Raw genomic sequence first — 24,672 nt, 5'->3', positions numbered from 1 at the left:
TTTGTAAAGCCAGAATCAGCAGAGTGATTGTTCCTGGCAGCTTTGCACTTTATGTGCTTAACATGTACAGCAACTGAACAGTTAAACAGAAATCATTCTTTCCAAGGCTTCTGGTAGGAGGGATTGTCCATCCATCAGAGGAGGGCTGGCCAGTACAGTGTTGGAACCAGTTGCCATAGTGCCCAGTAGACAAATAGTGGAAAGCCATGGAGCGGGCTGGGAAGAAACCAAACACCTGAAGCCCATTACAGAGCCCAATCTGTCTGAGATAGGATGTGGCCACCCCCAGGAAGGTTACGGAGTCCAGAAATCACCCTCTGGGAGCTTGTGGGGGGGCTAAGAACCCGCACTCCAGGTAAGTTCCAACAGAGTCTGGCTCCAATCTTCCTTCCTGGTGACTCTGTTTAATTTTTCAGGATAATGCCCAGCACAGTGTCACCCCAATAAATGTTTTAAACGTTGTCCAGTTTTATTTTCGCAGTGGATTCTTTTCCACTTGCTAGCTGCATTCCACCTCCTAGGATGAAGTTTTAGATAGACTTAGGCAACTGGTTGCTTTTCTTCAGCATCATACTTGGTGCTGTCCAGAATTACTGAAGTAGGGCTTTCGGTCTCTAACCCAAAGAGCTTATGATACGTTGAAAAGTTTAGTTGCTGAGCTACAGGATAACTTCGGAATGGGAAAGAATGGAAGGACATTGGTGGCATTATGATTGTATTATCCAGACAAACTACAGCTCAAATTCCTAAAACAACCTGCTTTATTGCACACTGCAGTCAGTGATTGATTTGAACTCGCATCTGCAGAGTTCTCCTGACATATACCCGGTGGCATGTACCAGAATGTTGTAGAATCAGTAGTGGAATGAGAAAATAACTTGCGTGTGCTCAGGGTGTGGTCGTAGTTAGATTGGGGCGTGAAAGCAGAAGGAGCTCAGAGAACACAGGACCAATGCAAGCCAGCTTGTGCCTTTTAGTGGGACGTGTTTCTATTCCATTAATATGCAAGATGAAAATTAGCGTGAAATAGGTCATGTCAGTGCCAGAATTGAGTGCCCAGCTGCCCTTGGGTGCTTAGTAACATAGTAAGTGACGGCAGATAAAGACCTTAGTGGTCCATCCAGTCTGCCCAACAGTCACATTCATTATTATTTATTATATTTTTTATCCGCACTTTCCCACTAAAATCAGGCTCAATGCTTTATTATCAATTATATTATCAATTCAGATTTAAATCAACAATGAACATAAGTACTAAGTAATGCCACACTGGAAAAAGACCAAGGGTCCATCGAGCCCAGCATCCTTGCCATGACAGCGGCCAATCCAGGCCCAAGGGCACCTGGCAAGCTTCCCAAATGTACATAAGTAATGCCACACTGGGAAAAGACCAAGGGTCCATCGAGCCCAGCATCCTGTCCACGACAGCGGCCAATCCAGGCCAAGGGCACCTGGCGAGCTTCCCAAACGTACAAACATTCTATACATGTATTCCTGGAATTGTGGATTTTTCCCAAGTCCATTTAGTAGTGGTTTATGGACTTGTCCTTTAGGAAACCATCTAACCCCTTTTTAAACTCTGCTAAGCTAACCGCCTTCACCACATTCCTCGGCAACAAATTCCAGAGTTTAACTATGCGTTGGGTGAAGAAAGATTTTCTCCGATTTGTTTTAAATTTACTACACTGTAGTTCATCGCATGCCCCCTAGTCCTAGTATTTTGGGAAAGCGTGAACAGACGCTTCACATCCACCTGTTCCACTCCACTCAATATTTTTTATACCTCTATCATGTCTCCCTCAGCCGTCTTACGTGATATTATATATTTGATCATGGTCTTGGTGTTTCATAGAAGTCCGCCTGGCTCTGTCCTTGTGTTCCAACCACTGGAGTTGCCGTCAAAGCCCACTCCAGCTTATCCAAATCCATCTTGTCATTTGCAGGAGAAAGACCGTAAAAATCTGCCTGGCACTGTCCTCATGATCCAAGTTACTGGAGTTTTCCAGCGAAGCTGTCTCCAGCCCGCCCTAAACTGGATCGCTATATGCGAGACTCAGACCGTACAAATCAGCCCAGCACTGGCCTTAGTTGATGCAGCCAGAGTCACCATCTAAGCATCGCCTGACATCCAAACACATATGCAACCCTTTAAGTTTTGGGTTTTTTTAATATCATTCATTTTCTAATTAGAGATCCTCTGTGCTCCTCCAATGCCTTTTTGAATTCTGCCACAGTTGGTTTTTTTCCACCACCTCCCTCGGGAGGCCGTTCCAGGCATCAACCGCCCTCTCCAAGAAAAAGAATTTCCCGACATTACTCCTAAGTCTACCACCCTGCAACCTCAGCTCATGTCCTCTAGTTTTACCACTTTCCATTTTCTGGAAAAGATTTGTTGCCATATTAATACCTTTCAAGTATTTAGTAACATAGTAACATAGTAGATGACGGCAGAAAAAGACCTGCACGGTCCATCCAGTCTGCCCAACAAGATAAACTCACATGTGCTACTTTTTGTGTATACCTTACCTTGATTTGTACCTGTCCTTTTCAGGGCACAGACCGTATAAGTCTGCCCAGCACTATCCCCGCCTCCCAACCACCAGCCCCGCCTCCCAACCACCGGCTCTGGCACAGACCGTATAAGTCTGCCCAGCACTATCCCCGCCTCCCAACCACCAGTACCGCCTCCCACCACCGGCTCTGGCACAGACCGTATAAGTCTGCCCAGCACTATCCCCACCGCCCAACCACCAGCCCCATCAGAGACCGTATAAGTCTGTCCAGCTCTATCCTCGCCTCCCAACCACCACCCCGCCTCCCACCACCGGCTCTGGCACAGACCGTATAAGTCTGACCAGCACTATCCCCACCTCCCAACCACCAGCCCCGCCTCCCACCACCGGCTCTGGCACAGACCGTATAAGTCTGCCCAGCACCATCTCTGCCTCCCGCCACCGGCTCTGTCACCCAATCTCGGCTAAAGTTCCTTAGGATCTATTCCTTCTGAACAGGATTCCTTTATGTTTATCCCACGCATGTTTGAATTCCGTTACCATTTTCGTTTCCACTACCTCCCGCGGGAGGGCATTCCAAGCATCCACTACTCTCTCCGTGAAATTTAAATGTCTGCATTTAAATGTCTGTATCATATCTCCCCTGTCCCTCCTCTCCTCTAGGGTAAACATATTCAGGTCTTCCAGTCTCTTCTCGTATGTCTTTTGGCGCAAGCCCCATATCATTCTTGTCACCTTCCTCTGGACCGCTTCAAGTCTTCTCACATCGTTAGCAAGATACGGCCTCAAAAACTGAACACAATAGTCCAGGTGGGGGCCTCACCAATGACTTGTACAGGGGCATCAACACCTCCTTCCTTCTGCCGGTTATATCCCTCTCTATACAGCTACGGCCACCACCTTGTGACACTGTTTCATCACCTTCAGATCCTCAGATACTACCACCTCAAGGTCCCCTCTCCCTGTCTGTGCATATCAGCCTCTCACCCTCTAACCTTGGATTTCTACTCTCCAAGTGCATCACTCTGCACTTAGGGAGTAGAAATCCAAGCAGGTATCATAAGATGGGTCGAGTCCTCTCTGTGTATCTCCTCCAATGACAAATGCCACCTTCCTGTTTCTTTTGCAGGCTTGTTGTCCAGGTTCCTGAGCTCCTCCTGATGGCTTCTGGATCCTCCCTGGAAGCAGAGCCTGCGCCTGCACAGTCAGTGGTCTCTGAGCCCCTGGCCTCCAGGAAGGAGAAAAAGAAGAAATGGAAGGAGAAGGCAAAGCCCCCTGAGGAAGCAGAGAAAGCAAAAAACACCACATGGCAGCTCCCCACAGGCCGAAATAGAGGCCCTCACTGCAGCAGGTCACCAGGCCCTAGTGACTGGTGATTTCCAGGAGGCCTTGGTCTCTTTCAAAAAGGCCTTCCTTCTCTCTTTAGAAACTCCAACCAAGAAGTTCAAAGGGCCTGCGCTTTCAACCTTGGCGCGGCCTACGTGGAGATCGGGAAGTTCAAGAAAGGCCTTGAATTCCTACTCAAGTCGCAGGCCAAGGACAAGGAAGCGGGGAGACAACGTGGGTGACCTTTATTTCAACATAGGGACTGCACACGAGGGCCTGCAGGACTTCCCAAAGGCTCTTGAATATTTTCGCAAGGCGGCTGGCCACTACCGGCCATCCAAGGCGCAGAGCGTGGCCGATTCCTGTATGAAAATGGGCCGCTGTTACGTGAGGATGAAGGACGCCTCCCGAGCTGCTCAGTGTTTTCAGGAGGCAGGAGAGTCCTACACGGTAGCTGGGAGACTGGAATCTGCGGCAGTGGCTTTGAATGAAGCCGGGTGCTACATGCTACAGAGTCAGCAGTACGGCTCGGGAGAGGTTCTCAAGACGCTTCACAAATGTTACCTGTTGTGTGAGAACCTCCCTAGCAACAGCCTTCTAGGTAAGCCAAGATCTTTGAATGCAAGGCAAAGTCGCTTTTCTAACATCTTTCTGACAGAGGTGTGGTCTCACCCAGCACCGGAAGCGCTCCATTTGAAGTTTGCAATGTATAAATGCCACCATTATAGCTGCCATTGTCACCAATGCTGTGGTTATTTCCCGCCTCAGGGGTTTTGCATGCTTTTGCAGGCTGTAAAGACGTCTACACCTTACAAGGCAAAGGGTGCGGCCACCAGGTTGTCATACTGTCTATTATTATTATTAATTAGGCTTTATTTACCACCTTTTTGAAGGAATTCATTCAAGGCGGTGTACAGTAAGCATAAGCAGTAGACAATTACAGCAGTAATAATATTCAAATAACAATGGCAAAGTTACTACTTACAATGTCGACACAACACTTAGTAGAACATTTTAATTGACAGTGTAGGGTATAAGCAAAGATGGTGAGTAAGCGGAGTTAGAAAATACGGTGACTAATTTAAAGAGAGGTGCACATGAGGTCAGAGAGGTGGAGAAATATTATCTCAGCTAGGGGCGGTGTACCGAGGCAGGGTGGTGGGGGCGGTTCACCCTGGGTGCATGCTGCAGAAGGGGTGCAGGGAGCAACCACGCGGCTGTCAGCTCCGACGGTTCCCTGCTTCCTCTGATGTTACTTCCTGTTCCGGGGCAGAGGGAGCAGGGAACCGGTGGAGCCAACAGCCACGCGGCTGCTCCCAGCACCCCAGGAGGTAAGAGCAACGCACCAGGGGGGTGTTTGGAGGTGATGCGTTGGGGGGGTGGAGGGTACACAGTAGCGATCCGCCCCGGGTGGCAGTCGACCAAGGAACACCACTGCAGCTAGGGTAGGAGTGGATAAATATGTCCCTCCTCCAGGACCAATTTCTCTCAGAGTAATAAAGTCTTCTGATGAGGGGGTAGCCAGAAATATTTTTTGAGGGAAGAAAAACATCCTTTGACATATTCTTGTATATATTATTTATCGGTTGGCACAAGGGGGCAGACTCAAGAAAAATGTTAGGAAGTATTTTTTCACGGAGAGAGTAGTGGATGCTTGGAATGCCCTCCCGCGGGAGGTGGTGGAAATGAAAACGGTAACGGAATTCAAACATGCGTGAGATAAGCATAAAGGAATCCTGTGCCAAAGGAATGGATCCTCAGGAGCTTAGTTAAGATCGGGAGGCGGAGCTGGTGGTTGGGAGGCAGGGATAGTGCTGGGCAGACTTATACGGTCTGTGCCAGAGCCGGTGGTGGGAAGCGGGACTGGTGGTTGGGAGGCGGGGATAGTGCTGGACAGACTTATACGGTCTGTGCCCTGAAGAGCACAGGTACAAATCAAAGTAGGCTATACACAAAATTAGCACATATGAGTTATCTTGTTGGGCAGATTCGATGGACCGTGCAGGTCTTTTTCTGCCGTCATCTACTATGTTACTATGGTTTTTTTTTGGTCGTTGTTATGTTATTGTTAGCATTAGAAAGACATAACGCAAAAACAGATTTTGTTACATGTTTTGAACATTTAGGGGCTCTTTTATAAAGGTGTGGTAGGCTACCCCCGGGTAGTACGTGGCAAAACAGCAAAACACGGCACCTGCGGTAGTTCTGTGTTTGGGGCTTGGCGTTCCCCGCGCCAGAAAATGGCGTGGGGAGAGCAGGGAGTAGGTGTTCCCAGCGGTAATTGGCCATCTGCACTCCAGTGGTGTAGCTAAGTGGGGCCACGGGGGCCTGGGCCCCCCAAATGTCCTCTAGGCCCCTGGTTTTGCTAGCGGGGGTCCCATCCAGCACCACCGCGTTGCCTGCCCTGCTCTGTCTTCCCCTCATATCCGGCACGTTCCTTGTAGTGAAACTGAGCACGCTCAATTTCAGTAAAAAGAGCGTGCAGGACGTGAGGGGAAGACAGAGCAGGGCAGGCAACGCGGGTGGCGCCGGAGACTGGCGCTGGACAACGCTTCAGCTGGCGGGAGTTGGGGACCCCCACCAGCCAAGGTATTTGCTGTGGCAATGGGTGGGGAGCGACAGGGCGGCAGACCAAAACGTGCCCCCTCCCACTGCGAGGTCTGGCTACGCCCCTGCTGCACTCGCTGTCTGATTACCACCGGGTTAGCGTGTGAGCCCAGACCGACAGCTAAACAGGAGGTGCTGAGGGCTGAGGCAGTAAATTGCCATGTGGCAATCTCTTTATTAATGCATGGTCATTTAAGATATCCATTTAAAATAACAGAAATTCCTGCTGCAGTAAAAGTGGCCTTGGCGTGTGGCAGTTATCAAGCTCCCACTCTACCGCAGGCCACTTTTAACCACAGCCTTGGAAAAGGACCCCTTATTTTTGAAACCCTCAGCACACCCCTGCCTTACTGTAGCTTTATATGGTTCACAGAGGCTCTTATTGTGTAAGAAAGTCACTTCAGGCAGCAGTGAGGCGATGGGAACTGTGAGCCCAGAGAGCACACTGGCCTTCCCTACAAGACCTGCGGTGAAATCCTCCCTTCTCCTCCACAGGGAAACTGTACAATGATATCGGCCTCAGTTATTCCCAGCTGAAGATCTTCTCCCTGGCAGCTGAGTGCTTTGAGAAGGCCCTGCCATTCTGCCAGGCTGACGGGACAGATGAACGGAGAGAGGCCGTGGTCCTGCAGAACTTGGGCTCAGTCTATAACACCCTGGAGCAGTTCAGCACAGCTCTGGAGTTCCACAGGAAAGCGGCTTCTCTCCATGGTAAGTGGCTCTGAAGCACTGGATCCCGGTCAATATTAACATGCCATAGAATGATCCTTGGAGATCAGTGGCCTGCTGGCGCCCGTGTGGCTTGCTTTTTCACCCAGTTCAAGCTTCTCCTACTTACCTACAAATGCACTCGATCTGCAGCCCCTCCTTACCTCTCTACCCTCATCTCCCCCTACGTCCCTACCCGTAACCTCCGCTCTCAAGACAAATCCCTCCTCTCAGTACCCTTCTCCACCACCGCCAACTCCAGGCTCCACCCTTTCTGCCTCGCCTCACCCTATGCTTGGAATAAACTTCCTGAGCCCATACGCCAGGCCCCCTCCCTGCCCATCTTCAAATCCTTACTCAAAGCCCACCTCGTCAATGTCGCCTTCGGCACATAACCACCTACCTCTCTTCAGGAAATCTAGACTGCCCCAACTTGACATTTCGTCCTTTAGATTGTAAGCTCCTTTGAGCAGGGACTGTCCTTCTTTGTTAAACTGTACAGCGCTGCGTAACCCTAGAAATGTTAAGTAGCAGTAGAAAAGGTTGTGTGCCCTGGTAACTGGAATACCCAGAAGCTGAGGGTCTGATTTTTAAATTCTCACTCATGGTGAGAAATTATTAGCATTTGAATAGGCCCCAGGTGATCCCTGATTTTTCCCCTCACCTTTTTCATAACTGAGGATCCTCAGTTCTGCTACAGTTATGTTTCCATCTCCACTCCAAACATCTCCCAAAGCTACTGCTGAGTTGACCTCCTTTGAGATTTGGTACTGCAGTGGCGTTCCTGGGGGGGCTGGCACCCGGGGCGGATCGCCGATGCGCCCCGCCCCCCGGGTGCAGCGACCCCCCCCCCGGTGAAAGGAAACCCCCCCCTGCCAGGTGCACGCCGCTGGGGGGGAGGGTGCTGTGCGCGCCTGCCCTCCGTTGTTCCATGCTTCTTCTCTGCCCTGGAACAGGAAGTAACCTGTTCCAGGGCAGAGAAGAAGCATGGACCAACGGAGGACAGGCGCGCGCGGCACCCCCCCAGCGGCGTGCACCCGGGGCAGACAGCCCCCCCCTAGGAAAGCCACTGTGTTACTGTGACTTCTATTTCTAGAACATTCTTTTCTCTGATAAAGATGTGTTTCTCAGTGATTAATTCTTTTGTGAGATTTTAATGTCTCTAAAGTATTCCCCCCCCCCCCCCCCCCAGCTCTCCTCCTCTAAAATACCCATGTTTAGGCCCTCCTGGCTTTTGGCAAAGAAAGAGCAGATGGTGTAGAATTGCAGATTTTATTCACTACTAATAGCTCTCGAGTCCTTATACACTGATGCCCATTGTTTCGCCATCTTGAGATCCTCAGCCATATTGTCTTACACAGATGCCAAATTACCCAGTTCCAGGCTGGAGATTTTGATGAAGTCCTGTGGAGGTGGAGGAGTAGCCTAGTGGTTAGTGCAGCAGACTTTGATCCTGGGGAACTGGGTTCAATTCCCAGTGCAGCTACTTTGACTCTGGGCAAGTCACCTAACCCTCCATTGCCCCATGTAAGCCGCATTGAGCCTGCCATGAGTGGGAAAGCGCGGGGTACGAATGTAACAAAAAATAAAGATTACAGCACAGTACTGACTTCAATCGTCAGTCTGAAAATGTCCTAACCACCCAATTTTGTAAGTTTCTAATTTATAGGGTGATGCAATGAAATCGTAGTGCATTAAAACATCAATATGAAAAATATGTCGCTTTTTGTACTTATCTTTTGAGCTACAGTTTGCGACATAAGTGAAACATCCCAACGGGGACCCGTTTCACCAAAAATGGCTTCCTCAGGGGACTTTATGATGCCATCGCTGTTGGTAAGCTGTTAAAAAAAAACCAAAAAGAGTTGGTAGACACGTAGCAGCAACCTATATTGAGGACTAATGAGGGACTTTTCCTCCTTTGTTTTGCATTTGAGACTTTGGGGTGGGTTTTTTGCCCATGATAAGGAGCGGATCCCCTTAAGACCAAGTGATTGGTCAACAGGATCGACTGTTAAGTACATAAGTAATGCCATACTGGGAAAAGACCAAGGGTACATCGAGCCCAGCATCCTGTCCATGACAGCAGCCAATCCAGGCCAAGGGCACCTGGCAAGCTTCCCAAACGTACAAACATTCTATACATGTTATTCCTGGAATTGTGGATTTTTCCCAAGTCCATTTAGTAGCGGTTTATGGACTTGTCCTTTAGGAAACTGTCTAACCCCTTTTTAAACTCTGCTAAGCTAACCGCCTTCACCATGTTCTTCGGCAACGAATTCCAAAGTTTATTCGTTGGGTGAAGAAATATTTTCTCCGATTTGTTTTAAATTTACTACACTGTAGTTTCATCGCATGCCCCCTAGTCCTAGTATTTTTGGAAAGCGTGAACAGACGCTTCACCTCCACCTGTTCCACTCCACTCATTATTTTATATACCTCTATCATGTCTCCCCTCAGCCGTCTCTTCTCCAAACTGAAAAGCCCTAGCCTCCTTAGTCTTTCTTCATAGGGAAGTCGTCCCATCTCCGCTATCATTTTAGTTGCCCTTCGCTGCACCTTCCTGTTATTGATTATTATGGTAAGTCTTGTTAAAAAGGTAGGTCTTTAGTGATTTTAGTGATATTGAGGACTAATGAGGGACTTTTCCTCCTTTGTTTTGCATTTGAGACTTTGGAGTGGTTTTTTTTTGCCCATGATAAGGAGCGGATCCCCTTAAGACCAAGTGATTGGTCAACAGGATCGACTGTTGCTTGTGAGATCGTTGTGATCCAGGCACCTCGAGGCTTTTTCCCCCCCCCCCCCCCCCCCCCCCGCACTAGTCACAAGTGACATATAATGTTTGGTTATACTGTGAGAGTACATACCATCCCTTTCTACACAGCAGTGGGAGTTGTGATTGCCAGTATATGTGATTAAATAGCTACTTCCACCACCGCCCTATATTGTATTTAGAGGATGCTACAAAAAAACAAAATGAACAATTAAAAAGTAGAAAGAGTCACCAGCCCAGTCTCGTAAATACAAACATGAAATACACGAGGAGCAAATTCCATCTTAGGAGCCAACTTTTTAAAATTATTGGGGGTGCTAAGCCCAGTGGAAATAACCTCTCTGTGGACACATACATGGAATTTTCTCAATATTGGGGGTGCTCAAGCACCCACAGAGTCAGCTCCTATGAATTCCATTATACCTCAATGGGTGTAGCTGTGTATTCTAGCCGCTAAGAACCAAAACATGGCGGCTACTTATAAAGATACGGCAGTGCATGCGCACCCCCCTTTATATATATATATATATATATATATATATATATATACATACCCTGAGGAGGCCGCCAGAGGGCGCTCCTCAACTGAAAACATGGAAAATGCCCATTCTGGTCACTAGAGGGAGCTCCAGGGAGATAGCTGAGTATTGGTCTGCATGTGCCAGTAGAGGGAGCTCCAGGGAGACAGCTGGGGATTGAGAAGAGAATTCTAGACCCAGATCTTTCTGGAACTGGAGGGGTGCGGTCTAAGGAGGTGGGGGTGGTTTATTGGACACCTCATAAATAGCTTCCTCTTAGTAGAGGAAGGGGTTTTGCCCAGAGGAGAAGAGATGGGAACCTGGAGACCCTGAGGCCTGGAAGAGGAGATGGTGGACCTGGAAGGGAATGGAGTCTGAAGTCAGGAGGTGAAAGTGAAGGAAGAGACCTGCTGGAGAATTGGAAGATGAGAGAGAAGGTGACCTCAAAGCCCCAGAAGGTACTTACCTGACTAAGGACATGTTAAGGACACTGTGGTTTATTTGAAAATGGACTAACAGCCATGGGGTGGAGGATAGGACAGTAAAGTTAGAGTGAAGAAAGTCCTATCCAGGGGTGGTGGCTGTTATACACTGAGACCCAGGGTTCCCACAGTAGAAGTGAGTAAATTTGTGAGAAAGTATTTACTGGAAAGAAGTTGTTCCCACAGGGATGGAACTAATAAGTGAATTTGCATATGTTGACTGGCTAATCTGCATATTTGTGAAGTCTGGAGAATCCGAGTTAGAGTACCAGGAAAAGTGCAGTGGGTCACTGCCCGTGAACCAGAGGAGTGACCGGGGCACACTGGACAAAACAGGGAAGGATTTCCAGCAGGAGGAAGGCATGGCAGAGCAGTTACCCTGAGTAAGGAAGGAGCCCAGGATATAGAGGTTGGTGCTTGCAAGTGACCATGGAGAGGACCAGCCAGAGTCCTGATTAGGAGCCAAGGGGCCAGTGAGGCTAGGCAGAGAGCAGGCAGTGCAGGTGTCTGTACAAGCTGCTCAGAAGTTTAGGGCTAGTGAGGCCAGATGGAGAGCATGTGAGCCTGGAAAGGAGCCACTAAAAAAAATGGGTGGTTAGGACATTTTGAGACTGATGATTGAAGTCAGTACTGTGCTGTAATCGTTATATTATGTAACAGCAGAAAAAAGCACAGGTGTCTGAGGTCTCTTTTTCAACCCTGTAATAATACTTTCAGTATTGAAAGTGTCAGCTGCAGTTTGTTATATTTCCACTTGGTTTGTGTGGCCTGAATTATTATTGTACCGGTGGGTGTCCAAAGGTGGTGTTATCTTAAAATCATGGACTACAAATATCACACTGCTTTTGGGATGGGGCACCTTTCCCCACTGAAAAAATTAAATCTACCCTCACCTTTATAGGTCTCTCAGTCTCATTGCTGAAGGATATTCTAATGCCTATATGGTGGCGTGTTTTGCAGGCACGCTGGGGAATCGGCAGGCCCAGGGTCAGTGCTTCGGAAACCTGGCTTATGCCTACAGCCAGCTGGGGGACCATGAGGCAGCCGGTGAACACTACCTGCATGCATTCCAGGCCTTCAAGGACTCAGGTAATCAAGCCCTGAACTAGGCCTTCCTCTGTACCTCACTGCATCCCTCCTACGGGCACTGTGGCAAGGTGAAGCCAGTGCCGGAGTGCCCCATGGGATGCCTTACCCCTTTTCTGTAGTTGTCAAGGGCAAAAGTTTATTTGCCTCCACCCAGCGGAGCTTCCCTGACATGGAGGCCTTCAGACACCCTGATAGTACTGTGCTCAGAGAGAGCTTCCGGGTCAATGAGGTTATCAAAGGCCACAGTATAATCTAGCATTCTCTTGGGTCTTACATGTGACACTTATATTTCTATGATGTATCTCTCACAAGACATATTAACTTATTAGTAAACACATATGGATTCTGCTGTTACAGCTTTTTTAGAAATGTTGTGAGTATGATTGGATTACTGATCTCCCTCTCCACTCCATCCCCATCCCAGCCTCATGTTTTACAAACAGCTACTTAGGGTCAGCTATGTGACTGAAATCTGCTGTTATCTACAGGAGGGAATGATTTTATATCCCTGTGTCTCTCGCAGAGGATACCCATGGCCAGTGGCAGGCCTGTGAAGGGCTTGGAGCTGTGAGATTCCACCTGGGAGACCCTGAAAAGGCTATACAGTATTACAAGCAAGCTTTGTCCCTAATCTCCAAAACCAAGGTCAGTTCCTCCACTCAACAAATAACAACCTGGCTTGACCATGCATGTGCAGTGTTGAGCTTGAGTTTCTGAAACTCTGTAGATCCCTTCACCAAACATTCTGAGCCTCTGCTTCATAAACTCTACACCTCACTCCCACCATCATTAACACCTCAACCAAAATGCAATGAGTTCCTTTCAGGAGCTGATTCCATCAAAATGGAGCCAGTGGAAAATAAACTGAATCGTGACAGGACCACCTGTAAAGCCTGAGAAGTCTGAAAGGGTCACACTTGTGCATTCAACAAATTGCCTAGATGAAACTTTTGAAATGACAAAAGCTCTGTTTCTGTTCTCTGGAAGGTACTTCTAATGCTTAAAGAAGGTTCTCAAAGTCCCTTTTAAATATTTAGTAGCTTCCTAGTAGGATCCTTTGTACCTGACTCTTTCATTGTCTGTATAACTGAGGTTGAACTTCTGCCTTTCTGTATCATACAAGAATGACCGTGTCCTTATTCTCCCCACCTCCAGGAGGTCTCCAACACGGCACAAGAGCGGATTGTGGACAAGCTGACAGACGCCATCCAGCACAAACTGTCCACCAAGAGCAGCTTCTGCCATGGGGGTGGGAAAGCACCCACTGCTCCCCTTGTAAGAATGGTAAGGAGGTCTCTGCAATGGGACAGAGTCAGTGTAGTGGGAAAAAAGGCACCAGAGGAAGAGCTGATATCTGCCTGTTGGGGTCCCATAAATTTCCCCACCTTGGTCTCCTCACCCAGGTGCATTTTAATGGAAGGGAGCTGGGTGTATGAGAAAAATTACCCTTAAACCTCAGAACTAGGTGTACATAGCAAGTGAAATTAAAAATATTGGGGGGGGGGGGGGGGGGGGGGAGGGATGTTTATCTCAACAAAACCACTGAGGGAAATGTGCCCCCCCTCCACACTTCCACATGTTCAAGGACAGTTCCTCTGTTGCAGAAGCAGCTCCCTGGGAAGCAGCAGAGCACGAATCCAGCTCGACTGGAGATCACCAGCACCCCCAAGGCCCCCCAACATGACAACCATGTGTAAGTAACAAGAATAGAAAAAAAAATAAACTGTTCCTTCACCCCAAGTATTTACGGAAGGCAACACCCAGACCAGTTTAGAACCCCCTAAGGTTTAACACTAGTTCATTAAACCTCATAAACCAGAACTGGGGAAGCAAGGGGGGGAGAGGAAGATGAGTAAAGATAATTTGTTTGAATGGGAATGGTGAGATTTCGACCCCATGATCCAAGGGAACCACTGGTGTCCAGGGAATATGCAGATAGCATTGGAGCGACCCTTGAATCACAGCTGTGCTCTGTCTTGGTGAGGGTTCAGGGACAATGATCCTACCGGGTACTTGTGACCTGGACTGGCCTCTGTTGGAGACAGGATGCTGGGCTTGATGAATCTTTGGCACAACCCAGCAGGGCTCATCTTATGTCCCTTTGTAAAGGGGTGATCTTGCATGGGGTGTGGGTTCAGGATGGGGGGAGAGGAAGGCTAGAAGTATAATTTCAGGATCCTTATGAGTATTAACATTACAGACACCTCCCCATTAGTTCTGTGAAAGTACTGGAGTGTCTCTATCTCTCCACAGCCATTAAGAAAATAGGTCAGGACCATGGCACATCTGACTGGTTATGTCCAATATGCAGGTCACCTGTGAGACCAGCTCCTGCACCGTGGGCTCCTGAAGACCAGAACCTGAGAGGACAACCTGCACCGCTGGACCAGGCTCCTTTGGCAACACATATGGTGGCAGCAGGAAGCTCCCAAAGGATGAACAAACAGCCCCACCTGAGACTGGATGCCAGGAGCTCAGGTAGGAGAAGATAGTCCTATCCTTCTGGAGGTTCTCCTGGAGGTCTGGAGCCCTGGTTCAGAGCTATGAATACTCCTCAGCTTTCACTGTAATTTTGGTAAGCTCAGTGGACACACAGGCCTTTGGAGAATGATCCAGCATTCAGCCTTCCCACTGGCCTGTGATGGATCAAGAGGAACATTCCCTCTGCAGGCAAAAAAAATAGGGGCCACCACCTTCTATGGGATAAACTTCATATATGCTTCTTGACATTCTGCAACCTTGATTGGGTCAATGTTTCATAGAAGGAATCCAGGGCATCAAGATCAGTTCAGTACCTTCCCAATAAGGGAGAACCAGTTTGCAGTGTCAGTTAAAATGAAGCCGCCCCCACCCCCTTGTGTATTTTGTTTTTGAGGACTTCCTAGACACACCTGAACCAGGGATATCACTTTGTCCTGCCTGAAGTTCATGATGGTCAACAAATGCCCTCCCACCACCACTTTATTCTCTGGTGTTTTTGCACTTCCTACAGATTCACTACATGCTGTTAAGCCGGTGGAAGAAGATTCTGAGAGTCTCACCACAGTGCCCAGCTGCTCTGAAGAAGGAGACCCACATGACATGAGGCCCATCTGCTACCGTCACCAGTCACAGGCCAACAGGTGGGTGTTTGGGGAGGGGCTTGGACTGGGAGGGTGGTGCTTCAGGCAAAATCAGGATGGCTTCACATGAATCATCCAAGCCAGTTTACAATCTCAGGCCATGATGATCATAGAGTTACCAAAAGGACAGGGTGATCCAGGCCTGGATTTCCTCCCAGTGTATCCTCAGGAGCTGCAGGTTCACGTTCTCCAGAAGCAATAGTGTCCTGGGGGTCTGAATTAAAGAGAGCTTGGGACAAGTACATAGGATCTCTAAGGGAGTGATAGGGAGGGTAGATGGCATGGATGGGTAGAATGGATAGGCCACAGTGTCTTTGCCTACATTTTTCTACGTTTCTATTAAAATATCTTGTGAAACTTTTTTTAATGTAGCAATTTCAACAATACTTACCTGTATCCGGATCCGTTCTACCAGAATTACCTCCGGACTGGGACGGCACAGAATACACAGCTCAGTAAGTGCCAGGGGGACTGACGCACTTTAAAACCAGGCGCAAGGGAGTGGTTAAAGACTTGTAATTTTGGGGGGGGAGGGGGGGGGTGTTAGTCTGCCTTTATAATGGATGCTGACAACATTATTCATATCCAGACACATGTACACCTGATCCAAAGTGCTTACAGTGAAAGCAGATACCGCTTAGTTGTTATGATTTGCGGTAAATTAAATAAATTTGAACTGAGAATGTGTTCCAGATTACGAGGTGTGTGTGGGGGGGGGGGGGGGAGGGGGGGAATTTAAGCCTGAGGATCCCAGGTTCCTCATGATCAGTACCTTCCATTGCGGTATGTATCATGAATTGTGGCAGCCAGTGGACGTTTTTTTAACCTCCCCCATAACCCTCTTGTTCCATAAGAGGACCCCATTTGATGGAATGGTGAAAGTTACCCTCACACCTCTAGAGAAAGCAAAACCCTTCAAGTTTTCAGCAGAGCTTCTGGTGCTAGTTTTCTTTGTCCTTCCAGATACGGCTGGCCCTGACGTCAGCTGCACTTTGCTTAATGAGTCACTTCAGTATGGGCATCAGGGGTGAGGGCAGCTCAAAAATGTTCCATTTCATTCCATTTCCCATGCCTTTGGCAGCATTGTTCATTTTCTTTACTTATTTAACTTATTAGGATTTATTTACCGCCTTTTTGAAGGAATACACTAAACATAAGCAATAGACAATTAATTACAGCAGTGAAAATATTCAAACAACAATACAAAGTATGGCGTGGAGGGGCATAATCGAACGGGGACAACCATCTCTAAGGGCGCCCATCTGTAAGGACGGCGCCGCGAAGGGGCGGGGAAACCCTTATTATCGAAATAAGATGGGCGGCCATCTTTTGTTTCGATAATACGGTCGGGGATGCCCAAATCTCAACATTTAGGTCGACTTTAGAGATGGTCGACCTAAATGTCGAGATGGGCGAACTTAGAGATGGGCGAACTTAGAGATGGTTGTCTCCGGTTTTCACCCATAAACAAGGATGCCCATCTCAAAAACGACCAAATCCAAGTCATTTGGTCATGGGAGGAGCCAGCATTCATAGTGTACTGGTCCCCCTCACATGCCAGGGCACCCTAGGGGGCACTGCAGTGGACTTCAGAAATTGTTCCCAGGTGCGTATGCTGAACCCCCCCAAACCCCCTCAAAAACCCACTCCCCACCACTACCATAGCCCTAAGGGATGATGGGGGGCACCTACATGTGGGTACAGTGGGTTTGTGGTGGGTTTTAGAGGGCTCAACATTTACCAGAGTTTAGCAGAGTTTAAAAAGGGGTTGGACGGTTTCCTAAAGGACAAGTCCATAAACCGCTACTAAACAGACTTGGAAAACTCAAAAATTCCAGGAATAACATGTATAGAATGTTTGTACGTTTGGGAAGCTTGCCAGGTGCCCTTGGCCTGGATTGGCCGCTGTTGTGGACAGGATGCTGGGCTCGATGGACCCTTGGTCTTTTCCCAGTATGGCATTACTTATGTACTTATGTACCACCACAAGTGTAACAGGTATGGAGGGATGGGCCTGGGTCCGCCTGCCTGAGGTGCACTGCACCCACTAAAACTGCTCCAGGGACCTGCATACTGCTGCGATGGACCTGAGTATGACATTTGAGGCTGGCAAAAAAAGTTCTTAAAGTTGTTTTTTTGAGGGTGGGAGGGGGTTAGTGACTACTGGGGGAGTCAGGGGAGGTCATCCCAGATTCCCTCCGTGGTCATCTGTTCAGTTCGGGCACTTTTTTGAGGCTTGGTTGTGAAAAAAATGGACCAAGTCGGCCAAGTGCTCGTCAGGGACGCCCTTCTTTTTTTCCATTATCGGCCGAGGACGCCCATCTCTTAATCACGCCCCAGTCCCGCCTTCGCTACGGTGCCATGCCCCCGTGAACTTTGGTTGTCCCCGCGACGGAAAGCAGTTTGGGACGCCTAAAATTGGCTTTCGATTACGCTGATTTCTGTGGAAAGATGGGCGCCCTTCTCTTTCGATTATGCCCCTGATAGTCTACTACTTACAATGTCAACACAATACGTAATAAAAACTTTTAATAGACAGGAAAAGATGGAACATAGAGAAGTTAGAAAATAAGGAGACTAATTCAAAGAAAGTTGCACCTGAGGTCAGGTGCTTAAATATTATTTCAGCTAGGGTAGGAGTGGATAAACAAGTCCTGCTACAGTATCTGCAGTATACGGTTTGGTTAGTCTTAATTTTCATTTTGGGGGCGATATCGTTAATAGCACAACTTCTTTGCAGAGGACACGCTCTTTCCTGATAACGCATGCATGTGTGCACAAACTTTTATCAGAAAAGAGCGTGCCCTTTTTGCAAACAGAGCGCACTATGACCGGCACATGAAAAACCATAACTTGTCTTTTTTTGCTTGTTTTTGTTGAACATTTCTCATGCCATTGCAAATGACAGCTCATCCCTAACTGGCATGGTAAATGTGTAAAGATATGAAGGTGAGGACATGAGTCTGAGGAGGGAGGTCTAACCTTTTGTTTGTCTGTTACAGGTAATCACGTCTATGAAACCCTGAAGCTGAGAACACTAGCCACAGACAGGTAGGTTTCAGCAGCACAGGAAAGAGTGGTGACTTTTAGTATGCCAGCTCCCTTTTCATTCCGAAATGCCTCGTCCAGGGGTGAGGAGCACAGAGACCAGGATCTCCACCTGGCACCCAGAGTTCAGTGCGTATCACTGACAGCCAGAGTGAGGGGGGAAAGAGATTACCTGGAACGCAGGTGACACACATTATCTGTTGTGTGCCAGGTGCATTTATATCTGAACCTCTGACAGTGTCCCACAGACATTTAATAAACTCCCCAAGTTATCCTAAATCTGTGCATCTTCTTAGTGGTTCTGTCTCTTTTTTTTCTCCCCTCCCCTCCCCTCCACCTGTCCCTGTGTTTCCATCTCCTCTTTCTCAGCATCTCACTGTAGAATTGCACAATCCAATCTCTTCCACTGTAAAAGAACAAGCCAAAATGTAGTGGCAAAAGAACCATTTGCACTTCCCCTTGGCCTGGGCCAAATAACTTTGATGCAGGAGAAATGACTTGCTGATGTCCCACAGCTCGTAGAGGGAAAGCAGATGGCGCAGCCAGGGGAATAGCGAAAGGGCTGGACTCAGAGGAGGCTCCCTTTCGGGGGTACTTGTGCCACCTGCACATGCCACCTGAGCAACAGGCCATGATGGAAAGCATGTGTGTGTTCTCCTGCAGCAGAGCACTTCATCCAGACCTTTGGTTCTGTTAGGTGGTATCTGTGCATTAATGGTGCTGTGCTGCATATGGGTTGTGGAGTGGGTTTTGATGGCAACTTCTGTAGTTGGAACATAAGGATAGAGCCGGGCAGACTTCTAGAGTGGAGGAGTGGCCTAGTGGTTAGAGCACCGGTCTTGCAATCCAGAGGTGGCCGGTTCAAATCCCACTGCTGCTCCTTGTGATCTTGGGCAAGTCACTTAACCCTCCATTGCCTCAGGTACAAACTTAGATTGTGAGCCCTCCTGGGACAGAGAAACAGAAGCCTGCCCTTGCAGATCAGCAGTGCGGCCGCGCAGGCTTCTGTTTCTGTGAGTCTGACGTCCTGCACGTTGCTGATCTGCAAGGGCAGGCTTCTACACGGAATGTTGCTAGTGGAGGAGTGGCCTAGTGGTTAGTGCAGTGGAACATGGAATGTTGCTATTATTGGTGATTCTACACGGAATGTTGCTGAGTGGAGGAGTGGCCTAGTGGTTAGAGCACCGGTCTTGCAATCCAGAGGTGGCCGGTTCAAATCCCGCCGCTGCTCCTTGTGATCTTGGGCAAGTCACTTAATCCTCAATTGCCTCAGGTACCACCTTAGATTGTGAGCCCTCCTGGGACAGAGAAATATCCAGAGTACCTGAATGTAACTCACCTTGAGCTACTACTGAAAAAGATGTGAGCAAAATCTAAATACAGTCTGTGCCCCAGAAACACCAATGAAAGACCATGATCAAGTATATATGACATTCATTGTTGATTCAATCTAGAATTGAGAATGAATAAGACTGTTGGGCAGACTGGATGGACTGTTCAGGTCCTTAACTGCCCTCACTTACTATGTTAAGTCCTGTGTTTCACATGGAGCAGAGGTTAGTGCAGTGGACTTTGATCCTGGGGAACGGAGTTCAATTCCCACTGCAGCTCCTTGTGACCCTAGGTAGGTAAGTCACTTAACCCTCCATTGCCTCTGGTACAAAATAAGTACCTGAATATATGTAAACCGCTTTGAATGTAGTTGTAAAAACCTCAGAAAGGCAGTATATCAAGTCTCATTTCCCTTTCCCTCTTTGCTGCTCATGCTCCTGCCCTGTCCATTGTTGAATATGGTGCATATGAATGTACTTTACCTAGAACTATGAACAATCAATACATTAGCTTCATTCCCTAATGCAGTGTTGTTTGGGCTGATGGTGCTCCAAGAACTGCCAATATTTGGCTGTTAACTTTTTTTCTTTTTTTGCTTGTTCCAGAGGAAATGGTGAGGTATGGGAAAGCAAACCAGAGCCTGGTGTCCAACCAAGGAGGAGGATACTGGAATCCCGAATGTGTGCAATCATGTGATTTGGGACACATATTTAAAATGCAGAGGTCCTGGCTAACCTTTGATGTTTAAACTGTTTTCTTAACAGCAGGAAAGACAGTGCCAGGTTATGATCACCAGCCAGTCACATTCGGCAGAAGAAAGTGCAAGGACAGGCTCCCCAAATCACAGCACTGCCAAGTTACCCCCTCCCTTTCAGTACTAGTCCTGTAAGTTTTAAACTTACATCCCAAAGTAGTTGTAGTCCTTCATTCTACCCACTGAAATCAGTGCTGATGATCCCATAATGCACCAGGATGGGGTTTATGAGAAATCCAGGACTGGACTAATATCTCCCTCCTGGAACTGGGTAACTTGGCAGCTCTGGGCTGCATAGCTGAGTAGAAGGGTAGGGAGACAATGAATGCAACTGTTGGGCAGACTGGATGGACCACTGAGGTATTTATTTTCCATCAATATATTACTTTGACCAGAAAAACAGCATCTGTAGAACACCCAGTACCCAGGTGCTATTTTTCATCTTGTTACATACCTGCCCTTCCTCCAACCCTCTGCTTCCCTGGGAGGCTTTTCCACATATCCTTTACCCTCTTGTGGAGAAATGTCATTCTGTTAGCCTTGAGTCCCCTCTCCTAGCCCCATTACAACAGCCCCTTGTTCTGAAATGTACCCTTGTTATTTGAATGCAATTATTTTTGCCCGCAGTGAGTTTCTCAGTGCTACACTGATCTGAGCTCTGTCAAACCCTTAAAGAAATGCCTCTCATCCCAGTCTTGAATGTATGGGTAATAATTCTGGGATTCCTGACAACCACATTGAATGTACTTGACAAAGGTTTTATATATTAATAATATACCGTAGGCTACTTATTTCTACATTAAATGTGTACAAGTAATAAAACAATTTTTTAATTTATTTTTTTTGTGTATAAATGTACTCAGTCCATTCCCATTACAACCATTTTGCCCCTAAGGGTAACATATGGCAGTGTCTGTGTGGGAACCATCATGGCACCTAGAATGTTCCATCTCCTTTCAAATGTATGTGCATACAATTCAAGACCTTTTAAATAACTAGACTTCCATTCTAGACTAAATGTGATAATGTACTATGAATATAAAGATAAACCTGATGTTGCACACACCTAATTATAACATATTGGCTCATACACTCTAATCATACAGTCTAAGACACATAACACCCTACATGCATAACAGCTATACCATAACAAAAAATGGAAAAAAAGAAATAATCACTTCCCTTTGGGGCACAAATGTGCTTGTGCGTGTGCATTAAAAATGGAAATTAAATCCAATCTTGCTCTTCATAATGCTGCACCAAACAAACTCCCTTTAAAGTCTTCCATTTTATTTATTGACAGGTTTTATATACACAGGGCTTTCACTGTATGTAAAGTTCCATCTGAAAACCAAGTCAATTACTTGGACTTCTAGGATAAGGCTCAAACCAGACCTCTGCCTTACAAGGGGCCACTGACAATGTCCAAGACCCCTAAGGGGGTCCCGCATGAGGAAGGGAAATCAGTTACATGCAAACCAAAAAAAAAAGAAGATAGTCAATCTATGAATTCATTTAGACCTTTTGAGAATTTTACACCACTACATAATACCAGTCTGTGCAAAGATACAGGGAACACCTTAATAATGGCCTCAGCCTTTAGCTCAGCTGAACTGCTTTTTTTTTAAGGAATATAGTTTGTATAAATTCTGAAGGACAGTGTCACTCCAGATGTCACATGTGCAGTAGCAATGCAAAGAGCAAGGCATGGGAGACCAGTCAATATTAGAAAACAAAATCCACAGCACACACATGTAATACCCACAGTGACCAGCAGATGTCACCATTTCATCTCCTGCCTCACCAGGCTTCTCCAGTTAACTGTGTTGAAACAGTGGAGAAGGCACTAGTGCATCAATATTCTCTCTTTCATTCTTATTCCTTCCATCCCCTACCTCCCCAAATCTCACCAGACCTACCAAGTCTCCTGCATTCAGAAGGAGATCCCACCTGTGCAGCAGCCAGGAGAACTGGGTTCGATTCCCAATGCAGCTCCTTGTGACCCTGCGCAAGTCACTTAACCCTCCATGGCCCCAGGTACGAAGTAAGTTCCTGTTTATAATATGTAAACTGCTTTAATTGTAAGCACAGAAAGGTGGTATCTCAAATCCCATCCCTTTTCCACCTTTAATGGTCAATCACCAGATGCCCATTGGGGCAACCCAAACTCCTGCTCACTGCCAGAGCCCAGCATCTGCCCACATTAATTGCCCAAATTTTGAAGGTGGCACGTGCCACCCCAGATCACAGCCCAACTGGCATGGAATCAAGACTGCTCAATGCAGCTTCAGGGTGCACTAGGCATAATTCTGACCTTTTACCACAGAATGCTCTAAGGAAATTAAGCCAGGGACTGGATCAGCCTGTTTGATTTTCCTGCCAGGCACCTGAAATAAGAGCGGTATAGCACATACCTGAAAAGCTGGCAGTTTGATGGTGGCAGTGGTGGGAAATACCGTCACCATTTTCAACGTATGGAATTGTGGTCCCACCACGATAAAGGCCAACTAAAACCAGGTTTTTTCGGTTTCAACTGAAATTTGTCACTCACTTTCAGCTGAGTGGCCCAGCCACGACCCTCGCCGACCAGAGCCTCCCCCCCCCCCCCCCGCCTACCTTAAACCCTGGTGGCCTAACTGGGGCAAAAATGATCCCCAGTCACTCCTGCCCCTGTCATCTCAGCAGTAGCAGGAGTGTCTGGTGATCACCTTCTGCCCTGACTAGGCCACTAACCCATCAGGGTTTCTAAGGTAGGCCTGGAGAGACCATATTTGTAGTGGGAGAGCGTTGCTTTTGGTCTGGGGGGGGGGGGGGGCAGAGAGTGGCTGGCACCAGCATTTTCAGCTGAAATATAGCCAAATCTGAACTTTGGGCTGATTTCTGCACTGAAGCTGAAATTCGGTCAGTCTCTACACCAAGATGATGGTCACATTCTAGGCAGGATACAGTAGGGGTCTGCCACGATGGGTTCTGCAGCCCAAAGCACCTGCTTATCCCTCATCCAGGTACTAGGCAGCCTGATTCCTGCTTAGCATCTGAGACATAACAAGTCTCAGACGTAACAGCCTGATAAAAGTGTAATAATACCCTTTTTCTAATTCACCGGACAGAGGCACCGAGTCAGCCATAGGCAACACAAGCCACGCCTCAGGCACCAAATTTTGAAAGTGCCAAGTACCTGAAGGACAGGAACACACTTTCTTTCCAAGGGGATTCCAGTTCCTTCTCTCAGTCCTGCCTAGGGGTGTCAAGGAGTGGAGGAGTGGCCTAGTGGTTAGGGTGGTGGACTTTGGTCCTGAGGAACTGAGTTCAATTCCCACTTCAGGCACAGGCAGCTCCTTGTGACTCTGGGCAAGTCACTTAACCCTCCATTGCCCCATGTAAGCCGCATTGAGCCTGCCATGAGTGGGAAAGCACGGGGTACAAATGTAACAAAAACAAAACATCTTAAATCCAGTCTTTCCTTATGTTTCTAGCTCGCCAAGCAATAAAGATGGACTGGATCGGCCCTTCTTGGAAATAATGTCAGAAATGGACATTGTGGACTGCTCCACGTTGGCCACAATGTCCCAAGTGATGTACCAGAAGGTGAATGAAGAGTTGGAGGGGTCCTTTTACTAAGCCGCAGTAAAAAGTGTCCTGCGGTCGTGCAGGCAAGTGTCGGGCCCGTTTTTACCCATGCTTCTCCCCAGTCTAGGTCCCATGATCTACAAATGATCCTTCCCAGTCCCACCCCTCACTCACCCATCCCCTTGCACTGCATGCTGACTGTCCTATTAAACATGTTTGTCTATGGAACTGTCCCAAAGAGGCCCTTAGACTGCCAGGGCTTTGAAGGTAGTATCGGTGAGAGCCTGCAGATGGTGGGAGGGTGGCTCGAGTGGTCGACCCAGGGGGCGGGGCAATAGTTTTGGTTCCGGATGAAATTGAGTGACAAACTTTGACCATAGGTTTAGTTTCAGCTGAAACCAAAAGCCCTGGTTTTAGTTGCCCATTTTCTCAATGGAGGAGGGTGAATAGTGGAGTGCCGCAAGAATCTGTACTGGGACCGGAGCTATATATAAATGATCTGGAAATACACCAAGCAATCCAGATGAGGAAACTGACTGACTGGAGCCTCAACACTGTACTGTGTTTCGGCCACAGGCCAGTCTCAGGAGTCTCTGTAAATGATCTTTCATATGACAATTTCAAAACTACGAGACATGTATCATTAGAAAATGAAACCAAAGATATGTCTTGAAAAGACAATCATAAAGATCCATGCTTGTTCTGACTCCAAAGGCAGGCCTGTGGCCAAAACACAGTAGTGTGGAGTTTCCTGTCAATCAACATTATTCAAGTATTCGAAGTTTCCTGTCCATCTACTACTATTACTTATCGCGCTACTAGACGTACGC

At 47.6% G+C, this 24,672-nt stretch overlaps 1 protein-coding gene across 1 annotated transcript; it reads left to right on the top strand.

Annotated features, from left to right (window-relative positions):
• The first annotated feature begins 220 nt into the window (after positions 1-220).
• Positions 221-20,214, top strand: LOC115459153 (tetratricopeptide repeat protein 24-like). Its single transcript, XM_030189027.1, is given in 15 exon segments — positions 221-355; positions 3,643-3,808; positions 3,810-3,954; positions 3,957-4,042; positions 4,044-4,440; positions 6,942-7,157; positions 11,888-12,016; positions 12,540-12,661; positions 13,172-13,291; positions 13,621-13,709; positions 14,328-14,494; positions 15,009-15,138; positions 15,511-15,593; positions 18,141-18,189; positions 20,124-20,214. Coding segments are annotated over 14 exon segments (1,959 nt in total). The 5' UTR covers positions 221-355; positions 3,643-3,673.
• Positions 20,215-24,672: the final 4,458 nt, after the last annotated feature.

This window comes from Microcaecilia unicolor, unplaced genomic scaffold (genome assembly GCF_901765095.1).
Source record: "Microcaecilia unicolor unplaced genomic scaffold, aMicUni1.1, whole genome shotgun sequence".
In the NCBI taxonomy this organism is placed as follows: Eukaryota; Metazoa; Chordata; class Amphibia; order Gymnophiona; family Siphonopidae; genus Microcaecilia; species Microcaecilia unicolor.
The sequence above is the reverse complement of the archived record's forward strand: the minus strand, read 5'-3'. Positions and strand labels throughout refer to the sequence as shown.